Here is a 14,753-nt window from a genome sequence, read left to right on the forward strand (position 1 = left end):
ACATCGATGTCTGTGCTGTAACTGAAACCTGGTTCAAGGCTCCTGAGAGCACCCCGGCACTATTAGGTTTTACCTCATATCATGCGTTCCGGCCCCAAAACCCGGACCACACCACAAAAGGAGGGGTGTATCCATATTCATAAAGGATACCCACACCTCCAGGTTGGTGGCAATGCACAAGCTTCAGAAACCATCCAGGTGCAACTAACCATAGGCAAAACTGCTCTACAAATTGTAGCATGCTACAGGCCACCCTCTCAAACTCAGGAACCCCACACAGCCTTCCTGAAGACACTGGAGGGTATAAATGTATCTCCAAACACCATCATATTGGGTGACTTCAACTACCCGAATATAGACTGGGAACATTACTCAAGCCCTAACTTTCTAGCCCAACGGTTCCTGGAGTTCATAAATTCAAATGCCATGGAACAGCTAGTCACTGTTCCCACGAGAGGAGAAAATATACTAGATCTCATTGTCACAAACATGGGGACAAAATGCTCCACACCGAAGTATATCCCTCATTGGTGAGATCTGATCATAAACTAATCTCACTGGAAATCCACATCCCGCCCCACCCCAAACAAAAAGACCATAGTGAAGAACTTCTCTAAAGCAAACTTCACACTACTCAAGACTGGTGTGGTATCCTTCAAGGCCCCTGAGCCAGTGGAAACCACAACCCAAGCTGCGGAAGCCCTTACAAATGCCTTCTATGAACACCTCCAGGACTGCATGGATCAGGCAATCCCAAATAAAACCAAGACTCTTTCCACAAAGGGCAAACGTCCAGTCTGGTGGACCCCAGCCATTAACAAACTTTACAATAAGAGGAGAAAGCTATTACATGATAGAACAAAATCCATAAAAGGGAAGTCACCCCTGATCATTATTAGTAAAAATTACGAGCACTCATAAAATCAACTAAGGCCAATTTTGAGAGAAAAATTGCCATGGATTCAAAGGACAATCATAAGGCCTTTTTCAGCTATGTTAGGAACCTGGGTGGAAACTCCCAGATATGCTCAGAATTAGTCCAAAATGATACAAAAATCACTGAACCCACAGACATTGCCAACATACTGGCAGACAGGTCCAGTGCAAACTTCACCCCCCTCTCCCCTGCTAAAGGAGAGATAACTATCCCAGCCGAGTGTAGCCTCCCGGACATCTCAAATGCGCAGGTGAAAGCTGCTTACACTAAAGCAAAAAACACAGCATCAATGGGACCGGATGGTGTCCCCGGCTGTGTGCTACACGAGCTAAATGAGGAATTAAACCTGCACATAAGGCAGCTGTTTAATCTCAGCCTTACCACAGGATACGTGCCCAAGGAGTGGCGTGCGGCAACTGTGGTCCAACTCCACAAAGGCGGCCTCTACGGACCCTGGTAATTACCGCCCCATAAGCTTAACAAGTCTAGTCTGCAAAGCTATAGAGAGGATCATAATGGAGCTCATAAACAAAGATATAGGGGACTTGCAGACATTGGACCCGACCCAGTTTGGCTTTGTCAAGGGAAGATCATGCCTTTTGAACTTGGTCGAATTCTTCGAAACAGTCACCAAGGCCATTGATGAGGGAAAGGCAGTCCATACAGCCTACCTTGACCTTGCAAAGGCTTTCGACACAATACCCCACTCGGGTATTGTAGAAAAAGTTACCAGCTTAAATGTAAACCCATATGTCACAAGATGGGTTGCAAACTGGCTTAAGGACAGAACCCACAGGGTTAGAGTTGCTGGCGCTGTGTCAGACTCCAAGCCGGTCACAAGTGGTGTCCCACAGGGCTCGGTCCTTGGCCCCCTATTGTTTGGCATCTACTTCTCAGAAGTACAGGCCAACATGGGAGGACTTTGGCTGACAAAGTTTGCAGACGACTGCAAACTGGGCGCCATAGTGGAAAGTGCATCGGACACGGATATCCTTCAGAAGGGACTCACGGAAACAGATAGCTGGTGCCAGAGCCATGGCCTGAAGTTAAACGCCAAAAATTTATAGTCATACCCTTCGGGAAAAACAAGGTAACTCCAAGCTACCATATAGGTGGCAATCCACTAAGCACAGAAGAGGTTATCAGGGACCTGGGGACCCAGGTTGACAGTGGCCTTTCTTTTGACACTCACGTTGCTAAAGTGGTTAGAAAGACCTTCTACATTGCCCACCTGATCATGAAGGGATTCACATCCAGATCTAGTGAGGTCATTGTTCCCCTGTACTCTTCACTTATCAGACCAATGATCGAGTACAATGCCCCATTCGGGATGCATCTCACCCGACATCTGCAGCAATTGGAGAGACCCCAAAAGTTCCTCACCAAAAGGATAAAGGGACTCCAAAATCTGTCATATGCTGCCAGATTGAAGAAACTCCAGCTCTATTCAGTCTGCTCAGAGGTGACATGTGCCTGACATACAAGGCCATGTCCAACCCTGAATTAATGGACATGCTCCACCTCAAAAAATCCAAATCCACCAAAACCACTAGAGCAAGCAACTTAAACCTTAGCACGGATATAAATAGGATGTGCTGGAGGGATAGATTTATCACTCAGAGACTCCCTATGCTGTGGAATAAAATCCCGGTCCATGTGAGGCAGAGCACCTCGCTGACTCTGTTCAAGAGAAATCTAGACCTGTGGATGGGAGATCGTAGGTTTACCCCGGGAATCATCTCTGTGTCACTGCTGGACAGAGGCACAACAAACTAATGGGCACAGTATTTTTTCATATAAGGGGTGGCGTAAGCCACAAAAATTTGGGCTAGGCTTATAAATGCCTTAGGGCAGATAGCCTAGTATAAACCTATGAACCTATGAACATAGGTTATTGCTCACACATGGATAGGTATAGTTAGATGGTGTTCTTTGTGTTGTCCAGGGTGGAGTGTAGAAATAGTAAACATACGAGGCTTTAAGTGGTCAATTACAGATGCATAGATGGTTGGTGAAGAGGTATGTTTTAAGTCGGCTTTTGAATCAGGGTGTGGAGTTTTGCAGTCTGAGGTCAGGGTGAAGGTTATTCCATATTTTTGCTATTTCATGCGCAAATACTGATTACTCGGAGCTGTTTTTGCATGTGATGGTTTCGATTAAGGCTTTGTTGGAGGACCGAAGTTGTCTATTTGAATTGTAGAAGTTCAGCATGGCAGTCAGGTCAGGGGTTTTCTCGGGATAGTACAGAATTAGATGAGCTAGGCTTAGTTGATGGTACCTTAACAGGTTCAGAAATTCAAGCCAGTGCAAGGCTTGTAGGGAAAAGCAGTGGTAGGATCGTGATTTGGCATTGGTAGCGAATCTAGCAAAGCCTGGCTGGGGGGAAAACTGATTTTTTTGCTGGTTGCTTGATAGTGCCAGTTGCTTGAATTCCGGTGAACTGAGAGTTTACTGTATTTTTCTTTTCATCACTGTTCTTTCAACTTTTAAATGAAAGTGCATTCATGCAAAACAATGTACTTTATTAGATTTTTGGCAAAGAGAGTACAAGTAGGTATATCATTTTTCAGTGCAAAGTACACAGTAACAAGTTAGAATGGAAGCCAATCAGTCATAATAACTGCAAAAAAATACAATTACAGTGACAAGACTTTCACACATGGCCAATACACAGTCTAACACTGTTATAAAATATACATAAGACGTCTGTGCATTTATCGTGTTTCCAGAATGTAGGTCTTTCCAGTGTGTTAGTTTTGTTTCAGAATCCATAAAAGTAAAATAGTGTCATGGGGTGACTTATCTGGGTATTTTTAAAACAGTATTTCAAGAAGAAATTAGGGGACCTGTGAACAAATGATCACAGATCACTAAATGAGTTGTACATTTTAACCTAAAGCTTGGACAACATAAAGCATGCCATAAACACAGTTGGCAATCTACACAAATTACACTGAAATAAGTGTAAGGGACTGCTTTGTCTAAAATGCAACAAGATAATGCTTACCTGTTGTACAAGTTGCTGTCTGACAGAGCATCCATCAAGTGGCCAGAAACAAACTAGAAAAAAAAAAAGAGTGTGACATTTTGTGGAAGCACAAGAAACCATACCTATTTTTAATGTTGACAAGGAATAATTTCATTGCCGTTAATGGTACTGCTCCTATCAGTAGTGCCAGCAGGAAGCTCCAGGGATGGCATCTTAGAAGGAAAAAGCAGTTGCTATTGCTGCAGGTTTCTACTTTTCCCTAATGCTGCTGTAGCTGTTGGTGCACCTAAACTGCATCACTAGGAATGGGAGATACTTTGAGTTACTGGGAAGCTATGGCACCATTAATTAGTTGTGCCACCAACCTCAGTGACATGATAAGAACATAACAAAAATAATGTACATTTGAAAGCAATGCCAGCAACACATGAAACTATAAATTAACAGAGCATGTTCACTTCCAGCAACTAAGTTACCTTAAAAATACAAAATCACAGCTTCACCTTTGAAATCTGATGCAACAGAGTAGTGCTAACCAAAAGACAAATGACAATAGAACACTTGGAAATTTGTGATGTTAGAACAAGTGATACAAAGTGTAGTCTGGCAGTTGATGTAAGGGGTTAAGGTTGTGAGCTCTTCACCTGTAGTACAGATTTTGATTCTCACAGACCTTATTCATCTATCATGTGATTATGAGCAAGTCCCTTAACCACACAGTAATTGGGGCAACTTGGGATTTGGGCTTGACTACTCAATGTCCCCTGGACTGCAAGCCTATTAACTACCTATGAACCTATGAGAAACAGAAGCATGAATATGAACTTGAAAGCAATTGAAAAGGCTGTAAAAAGGCGAAAATACATGAATTTAAAAGCAGTAACACTCAAAATAATTTAAGGTCACTTTGTAATGAACTTACATGTACAAGTGCAGAAATACCTAAGTGAGCTCCAAGTCTGTCATTGCCAACTGAAATGCAGTTTAGCCACTGTACTCCACAGGTTACGTAGCTGAAACTAATCAAAGACCTTCAAACAAGAGCTCATCAGCTTCCTATTCTTGTTTCTATCAGATCAGACATTTAACAAGATTTAGCACTTAAAATTAAAATGTAAACACATGTTAAAACAAAGCCAAGGTATTCACATCAAGCTCCATAAACTGGCAACATAAAAAAGACACGCTTGTTTCCATAGCAATGGTGCAGCAAAATGGCTTCTGCTTGAGACACTCAAAACCAGTAAAGGAACTGGATGATAAAGGGGTACTTGAGGAGGGATAGCAGTCTGTTCAAGCCTGCTCTCCTTTCCCCAGAGAAAACCCAGGATGGGAAATACTGCTGCTATCTGTAATGAAGGGGCACTCCATTGTAGTTAAAGCAAATGTGGAGTAATATTACAGTAAGCCAAAGTTGTGGTATCTCAGACTACTCTCCACACGCCGAGGTACAGTGGCCTCAAACACAAAATATATCATTAGTTGAGGGGTGTAAGGCATAGTTCCCTATGTTGTGGGGATACAAAACGGACCCCTGCAAAAACACTTTAGAAATATAACAGCATGGTCAGTACTAGAACTGAACTTTGATGTTTACATCTGTGACGGCTGCAATACTGGATCTTGCAGCTGTGATAATAAATTTTAATAAAGGTGCTGTTAGAGCATTTCACAAGCAAAATCTGAGTGAAAGAATGAACTAACAGATGCAGGTTTAGAGCTGCATATCTGCAGTTTTCACTCTAAGGAAGAAAAGTTGCCAGTTACTTATTACCCAGTCCTTGATGGCTTTCCATCAGGCATCACTCCTATCCTTCACAGGCTTTGGGAAATATTAAGCTGGTGGAACTAAAGAGGGTCAGTATGACTTAGTGACAGAAAATCGTGACACTCAATTTTGAACCACAAGTGAAAAAGGCCTAACAAAAGCATTTTCAGCTACGTTTGAACCATAAAATGAAGTTACATACTCACCATAACATTACATCTCTGTTGTCAATTTTCATTCTTCATCAACTTATGGGTTCAGATCTGATTCTCGGATCTGACTCAGCCACTGTTCTACAGCTTGTGGAAACAACAAACTCTTGAGCTCCTCCCTACCCATAACACAATAGTTCTCCCTCTCCAGATCTTCTTTGCAGCTTCCTATAGTAAAATGTTACTATATTTCAAATATGAAAATTACTTTCTGGAGCTCAAGGAAAGGAGCTTGGTTCCTAAAGCACTCTCCTGGCCAGAAGTCATCACTGAAAAATGGAAGGGGGCTGGAGAGAGGGAAGTTGAGGAAGAATGAAAATGGACAACACAGATGGAACGTTAAGGTGAGTACATAACGTCTTTATCTGATGTTGTCAATTTTCATTCATTCCTCAACCTATGGGACAGAGTTCCCAGGTACCTGAATCCTGGGTGGACTCTAAAGAAGGACATTTCTGTGAACTGTAGAGCCGAAGATTGCTCTTCCCCTAGAGACCAGGTCAAATTTGTAATAAGTAATAAAAGTATATGTATTAGCCCAAGTTATAGCTGCACAAGTATCGTCCATGGAAGTTCTAGACAGGCTGACGAAGTCGCCATGGACCTAGCTGAGTGAGCTTTCAATGGTTTTGGAAGAACCAAACCTAGCTTGCAACAGACAAAGGAGATGCAATCAGTTACCCATTCTGACAAAGTTACTTTCGAGACTGGTTGGTCCAATCTGGTGTCTGAAAATGATGCAAATAGCTGGTTAGATTTCCTAAATTTGCCAGATCTGTGCAAACAGAAATGTAATTGTCTATGTACATCCAATAATTGCAACACGTATTCTTGTTTGTTTGAGAAATTTGGGAAGACCACAGGGAGTTAAATGGCTTGATTAATGTTAGATCCTGAAACCACCTTATGAAGGAAGGAAAGCTTGGTTCTTAAAGACACTCTATCCTTGAGAAAGACTAAATAAGGAGGCTTAGAAGAGAAGGCTTGCAGCTCTGATACTCTTCTTGCCGATGCTATAGCTATGAGAAAAATTCCAAGTCAGATATCGTAGCTCACATCTTGCTGCAGGTTCAAAAGGTGCAGGAGTTAAGACCATTAAAATTATGGTAAGGTCCCATCCTAGAGTAGGGTCCTTGAAGGGGGCTTCAGTAAAAAGGCTCCTTTTATAAAGGCTTTACAAAGGAGGGAAGAAGCTAGAGCAGCATTATCCACTCCAACATGGAAATTGGAGATAGCAGCTGAACCTTAATGGTAGGAAGACTAGCCTCCTGGTTGAAAATGAAAGTCAGGAATTCCAGGATCTTATGAATTGGTGCTGAAAAAGGGTCCATGTCATGTTGTTGTGCCCAAATCTCTTCCATTTGCTCTTGTAAATTTTGCTGGTAGAAGCCTTATGGGAAGATAAAAAAATGTGGCATGCTGGGGATAAGAGCATTGCTTGTCTGACTAACAATGGAACTGGAGAAGCCATGCGGTTAACTTGAGACCCACAATGTCCAGGCGAGTCATGTCTGTCGGGTGAGAAAGAAGATCTGGAACTGGATCCAGAGTCCAAGGCTGGCAGACTAGATGAGGACACAGGAAGGGAAAACAGATCTGTCGAAAGCAATAAGGGGCAATGAGAATTAATGTGCTCTTCAAACAAGGTACTGTCTTGTAGGACTTTGGAGATTAAGGGAGTTGGGCGATAAGCATAGAGGAGACTCGGGGGCCAAACGTGAAGGACAGCATCTCTAGGTGACTCCCCTGTCTGAAGGATTACGGCAAAGAACCTGTTGCACTTGTTCAGGGGGAATGCAAAAAGATCACAGCTCGGCTGACCCCATTGCCAGAAAAATTATCTCTGTCACTTTTGTGATGAGACACCGTTTTTGTGAGGTAATAAAATGGACCTGCTCAACTTGTTTGCTGTCATGCTGGATTTCCCAGGTATATGTGTTGCTATCAGAAATTGATTTGAAGATATCGCCCATTGCCACATCCTCAGGGCTTCTCGACACAAGGAGTAAGACCTGGTCTCTCCCCGTTTGCTGCTGTACCATACAACTGACATATTGTCAGTTTGAATCACAACATTTCCAGAAGGGAGACGGTCTTAAAATGCCAGCAATACTAGGAGTACTGCTCTCATTTCCAGCACACTGATATGCAAATTTGCCTCTTCAGGGGGACCAAGTGTCCTGAACAGTCTTCCCCAAGAAATGCCCCACCCACCCAATCTGGGAAGCGTTCGTGGTCACTATGGCCTTGGACTGAGGGAGCATGAATAGACAACCTTGTAATATTTAATCTGATTGAATCCACCACCGAAAGTACTGTGTGCAGGCTGGAGTTAAGCTGATCTTAGTGGACAAGGGTTGATCCAGGATGAATCACTGGGTTGCTAATGTCCATTGTAGAATTCTCGTGTGGTACTTCACTAATGGGAGCAGAACTATCACCACCGACATGGACCTTAGAGTTTGTAATACTTGGCAGGCAGGTATGGATGAAGTCTGAATATTTCTGCTGATTTGAAAACATATGGTCTGAACTCTCGGCATGGGCAGAGTAGCTATCACTGATGTTGTGTTGAAATTGGCTCCTATGAATTTTAGAGACTGAAAAGGTTGAAGATGACATTTCTTGTGATGGATTGTGATGCCCAGATTGGAACAAGTCTGGAGTACATAGTCTTGAGCTGTTATTAGTAGATGCTTGGTTGAGGCGGTAAGGAACCAGTCATCTAGATATGGAAACACTCGGAATCCCCAGTCTGAAGTGGGTTGCTAACACTGCCATGCATCTGGTAAACACCCTGGGGGCTGTGGTGAGACCAAAGTGCAGTGCTCTGAAATGAAAGTGACTGGCTCCAGGAAGCATAGGCATCTCCTGGACTGCCTGTTCATCTTTATGTGATATCATGCATTCTGGAGATCTATAGAGCACACTTAGTCGTCCTTGTGTAGGAAAGGCAAAACAGACTAAACTGTGACTATCCAGAACTTGGTCTGCTGAACTGACTTGCTCAGAATATGGAGATCCAAGATTGGTCTCCAGACCCTGTTTTCTTTGGCACTAAAAAGAATCTTGAGCAAGTTTCAGATTTTCTGGTCTGGGGGGAACTTTTAGATGACTCTTTTCTAACAACTTTCATATTTCTGAAGCTGCTACCTTCCTATGACTGGGTGGAATGTCTGGAATTCTGTTTTGTAACCGTGGTAGATGGAAAAAGGGAATAATATCAGCTCTGGAAATGATCCTCTGCACAAAACTATCTTTCGGAAAGTCTAGCCAGGCTCTCTGGTACAGGAATAAATGACCCCCGATTGCCTCAGAGATGGATAATCAGGCCTCCTTTCAGGAGCACTGATAGGGTCTGTCAGAGAAAGAATCTCTAGACCCCTGATTCTGTGGGCCTCCATTGCTGCATGGGTGGAGTCTTCAGTTGGAATTCCTCACTGATTGCAGGAAAAGGTTGTTTGAGGAGTCAAAAAAAAAAAAAAAACAGCAGCAGCAGACAGAGTCTTTCCATCTCTTTCACACCTGAAGAGTGTGTCCTTAAGTTTGGGGTTAAACAGCGAACTTCTGTCAAAAACAGCATTGACAAAGGATGACTTGAAGGGCTCCACAAAATCACACAGATGCATCAAGGCATGTCTCCTAATGGATATGCCTGAACCCACCAATCTTGATGCTCCTTCAGCTGCATGGGAAATAAGCAGCATAGATGAATTTGAGATGGACTGAAGGGTGGCGAACTGTGAAGTAATATTAGTGTCTGTTTCAGCAGTACTAGTCCCTGAGAGGGTTTCTGAGAGCTCCTTGATCAAATTCTTCTGTAATCTGCTGAAATGCGCCATGTAGTTCAGGGACCTGAATACAAAGGTCACTGATGCATACACTCGCTTCCCGAATCTGTCCATCGGCCTATACTCCCTGTTAGGAGGATGAACTGCTCCAGCTGGTGAATCTGGGAATCTTGAGGCAATGTTACAACTGCCTCATATACACAGACAACCCTCTCCTCCTCCCAACAAACTCCAACACATGTGAGAGATGCAACCATATAGCCAAACTGGAGGCTAAGCTCTCTCAACTCAGTACTGGCGTAACCAGTCAGGAGGAAAAGGAAACCACACTCACTACAATTCCAGTCTCACACAGACCTACCACAACAGCAAACCAAACACAAACACACAAAAACATACTCGGAGGCTCTAAATAAAAATCTGCCTAAGCAGCAGAGACCTCCAAAGCAGACACCCAAGCAACCACTACCCCAAAACAAAACACGTGCAACACATAGCTCACAAAGCCAGTGTGCCGAACAGTCAGAGCCCTTAAGGCTAAACAACACACCTGATACACTTGTAATAGGTGACTCTATCGTCAGGCACACTGACGTCCCGCTCACCAGGCTGAACAAGGAGAAGGTCACGGTGAGCTGCCTGTCGGGCGCTAGGATCCGCCACATAACACAAGCACTCAGGTCACTCCAAGGCAAGTACAAATATGACTCAGTCATTGTCCATGCTGGTGTGAATGACCTGAGACATACCTCCCTGGACTACATGAAAAGAGACATACAGGAGCTCTCTGAGCATGTAGCCCAGGCCGGTACGACCCTGACCTTGAGTAGCATCTTACCCTCACCAAGAATGATGCCACAATATGAAGACAAGATGATCAATTTCAACAATTGGCTTAAGTATTGGTGTCATTCAAAGGGGATCCAATGCCTGTCAGCCTGGGATGACATGCTCGACAAGCCACGATGCTTCGCTAGGGACGGCTTGCACCTGTCACCCCTGGGCTTTCGAATATTGGCAAAGGCTCTTGCTAACCCCATAGTGCCTTTTTTAGGCAAGGCTCAAAAGACAAACCCACCTCCATAGGTATCACAAGGGATAAGAAACTAAGAGTAATGCTACTCAACGCCAGAAGTCTAAACCTCAAGATGCACGCACTCGAAACTCTCCTTAGCATGGAGAACATAGATATCTGTGCAGTAACAGAAACCTGGTTCAAGGCTCCCGAGAGCACCCCAGCACTACCAGGTTATACCTCATACCATTCTTTTCGGCCCCAAACTTGGACCGAACCACAAAAGGAGGGGGAGTATCAATATTCAAAGATACCCACACCTCCAGGTTGGTGGCACAGCACGAAGCATCAGAGACTATCCATGTGCAACTAACAGTGGGTAAAACTGCCTTCCAGTTTATAGCCTGCTACAGACCACCCTCCCAAACCCAGGAACCCCACTCGGCCTTCCTGAGAACACTGGAAAATATGAAGGTCTCTCCAAACACCATTATATCGGGCGACTTCAACTACCCAAACATAGACTGGGAGTATTACTCTAGCTCCAACACCCTAGCCCAAAGGTTCCTAGAATTTATAAACTCAAATGCTATGAACAACTTGTTACCACTCCCACAAGAGGGGAAAACATACTGGACCTGATCATCACCAACATGGGGACTCTATGCTCCAGACCAGAAGTGTATCCCTCACTGGTAAGATCAGACCATAAACTAATCTCACTGGATATTCACATCCCGACCCCTCCCCCTGCCCAGAAAACCACAGTGAAAAACTTCTCTAAAGCAAATTTCACACTCCTCAAAATCGAGGTGGAACCCTTCAAAGCCCCCGGGCCTGTGGAAAATATGGCCCAGGCCGCAGAATCCTTTATAAATGCATTCTATGAACACCTTCAGGAATGCATGGATCATGCAATCCCAAATAAAACCAAGACCCAATCCTCCAAAGGCAGATGTCCTGTCTGGTGGACCCCAGCCATAAACAAACTATACAACAGGAGGAAGCTACTGCATGATAGAGAAAAAATCCCAAAAAGGGAAGGCATCTCTGATCAGTATTAGCAAAAAAATACGAGCACTCATAAAATCGTCTAAGGCCAGCTTTGAGAGAAAAATTGCACAGGACACTAAGGATAATCACAATGCTTTCTTTAGTTATGTTAAGAACCTGGGTGGGAATTCCCAGATATGCTCAGAATTAGTCCAAATGACAAAAAATACACCAAACCCACAGACATTGCCAACATCCTAGCTGACAGGTTCAGCGCAAACTCCCCCCCCCCCCACCAAAAGGTCAAATATCTATCCCAGCAGAGTGCTGCCCCCCCCGACATCTCAGATGCTCAGGTAAGAGCCGCCCTCTCCAAAGCAAAAAAACACAGCATCAATGAGACCAGACAGTGTCCCGGGCTGCGTCCTACATGAACTCCAAGAAGAGCTAAACCCAAACATAAAACTACTGTTCAATCTCAGCCTTACTACAGGATATGTACCCAAAGAGTGGCGTACAGCAACAGTGGTCCCTCTCCACAAAGGTGGTGCCTCAACGGATCCTGGAAACTATCACCCCATAAGCCTGACTAGCTTGGTCTGCAAAGCTATGGAAAGGATCATCATGAACCTCATAAATAAAGATATTGGGGACCTACAGACACTGGATCCTACCCAGTTCGGCTTTGTTAAGGGCAGATCCTGCCTCTTAAACCTGGTCGATTTCTTTGAAACAGTCACCAAGGCCATTGACGAGGGGAAGGCGGTCCACACAGCCTACCTGGACCTCGCAAAAGCCTTCGATACAATACCCCACTCGGGCATTATAGATAAGATCACCAGCTTAAATATAAACCCCTATGTCACTAGATGGGTTGCAAACTGGCTCAAGGACAGAACCCACATGGTTAGAATTGCTGGAGCCTTGTCAGACTCCAAACCAGTTAAAAGTGGCGTCCCACAAGGCTCAGTCCTGGGACCTCTCTTGTTCGGTATATATATCTCGGAGGTACAGGCCAACACGCAAGGACTGTGGCTGACCAAGTTCGCAGATAACTGCAAACTGGGCGCCATAATCGACTCTCCAGCCGACACAAGCATCCTCCAAAAGGGCCTCATAGAAACAGACAACTGGTGCCAGAGCCATGGCCTCCAGCTAAATGCCAAAAAGTGTATAGTCATCCCCTTTGGCAAAAACAAAGTGCACACAAATTGCCACATAGGTGGTAATCCATTAAGTACAGAAGAAGTAATTAAGGACCTGGGGACCCAAGTTGATAGCAATCTCTCATTTGACAACCACGTGGCCAAAGTGTTTAGAAGAACATTTTATATAGCCCACCTAATCATGAAGGGATTCACATCTAGATCAGGGGAGGTCATCGTGCCTCTTTACTCATCCCTCATCAGGCCCGTAATTGAGTACAATGCCCCTTTTGGGATGTACCTTACCAGACACCTGCAGCAACTGGAAAGACCCCAAAAGTACTTCACCAAGAGGATCAAAGGGCTCAAACAGATGCCATATGCTGCCCGGTTAAAGAAACTCCAGCTCTACTCAGTGGCATACCGCCTGCTCAGAGGCGATCTGTGCCTGACGTATAAAGCCATGTCCAACCCGGAATTAATGGACATGCTGCACCTCAGAAAATCCAAATCCCATCGAGCTATGCGCTCGAGAGACTTGAACCTCAGCACTGAAATAAATAGGACATGCTGGAGGGACAGATTCATAACCTAGAGGCTCCCTTCACTCTGGGATAAAATCCCAGTCCAGGTTAGGCAGAGTCCCTCATTGACTCTCTTCAAGAGGAATCTTGATGAGTGGATGGGAGATCGTAGGTTTACCCCGGGTATCACTTCTGTGTCACTGTTAGACAGAGGCACAGTATACTAACCTCGAAAAAGGGCATAGCAAAATTCATTTAAAATGGGTGGCGAAAGCCAAACGCACTCTGGCTAGGCTTGTAAATGCCCTAGGGCAGATAGCCTAGTATGAACCTATGAACAGAAGAACTCTGCTCTGTGAGTTTTTTTTTTTTTTTTTTTGGTGGCCATTGCCAGTACTCCTTTGCTCCAGAATTCCTTTCAACTAAGTGCTGCCAGAATCATATCAGGTCTACAGAATCTGTTACCTTTCATGCCTGCTGAGAGATCAAATTAATGAGCTCATCAGTGGGCAGAGGTACCCAGGGGGTAGATGGGCAGTATCAAAAGCCTCCAGAAATACCAATTCCTCTTGAGAAGGGTTGTGGGAGGTCCAACCACACCATTGTTTCAGGATTGCTAAAATGTCTTCAAAGTAGACATCGTCAGGTTGAGATCTTGGGGACCCTTCTCCTTCACTTTAATCCATATCTTCCATGACTGACTCCTGGGGTAGTCCAAGTGCGTTCTCTTGCACTTTCGCTTCCTAGGGACTTTTTTGGTGGGATGCTCCTGAGAAGTATCGAATGTGGGATCGCCTGGAGACTTTGGTCTGGCTGCCCCTGTGGAGTAGAATGCTGAGGCTCACAACACAAAGACATCTGAGAACCAGGGGGTAGCTCCAAGGGGGGGAGGGGTGCCATCTGACCTCTAGATGAGAACACACTGTCTGCAACCTCAAAGGCAGACTGCTCCATGGAGAAAGAAACTGTCGGAGCCAAGGAGGCAAGCTTCTGGATCAAAAGTTCCTTCCAACCAGAAGACACTGCCCCCCCCCCCGCCCCGCCCCGAGGCAGGAGTTGGAGCCGAGCTATCAAATACTAAGGCTCTGAGAGGAGGAGATGGCTCAGACAACTTCCAAGTCGACCGTAACCCCTTGGACCTGACAATGAAGCTTTGGCTCCAAGAGCTTTCAAACTCTGGCACACACACAGAGCCAGTAAGCTCAGAGATTAATTTGGATCCGAAGAGAAGGGTATCTTTGGATCCACAGTAGAAGGCATCCGGATACTTGGATCCAAGGGCTCCGAAACCAAAGGACAGATCAGAGTAGGAACACCAATAAGTGGAGTCATACAAGTCAAGACCTCTGGACCCGATGGGGTCAGAGTCGGGAGAACTC

The 14,753-nt window shown here is 44.7% G+C and overlaps 1 protein-coding gene across 1 annotated transcript in view; it reads right to left on the minus strand.

Moving 5' to 3' along the window:
- The window catches only part of TARBP1 (TAR (HIV-1) RNA binding protein 1), a 2,802,917-nt gene that overhangs the window by 2,467,443 nt on the left and 320,721 nt on the right, over nucleotides 1-14,753 (minus strand). Inside the window, exon 5 of the mRNA XM_044087106.1 lies at nucleotides 3,945-3,997. Coding sequence (XP_043943041.1) covers nucleotides 3,945-3,997 — 53 coding nt within the window. The remainder of the gene's footprint in view (nucleotides 1-3,944; nucleotides 3,998-14,753) is intronic.

The sequence above is a fragment of the Protopterus annectens genome, chromosome 1.part1 (genome assembly GCF_019279795.1).
Source record: "Protopterus annectens isolate FY-2018-M chromosome 1.part1, PAN1.0, whole genome shotgun sequence".
Classification (NCBI taxonomy): domain Eukaryota; kingdom Metazoa; phylum Chordata; order Ceratodontiformes; family Protopteridae; genus Protopterus; species Protopterus annectens.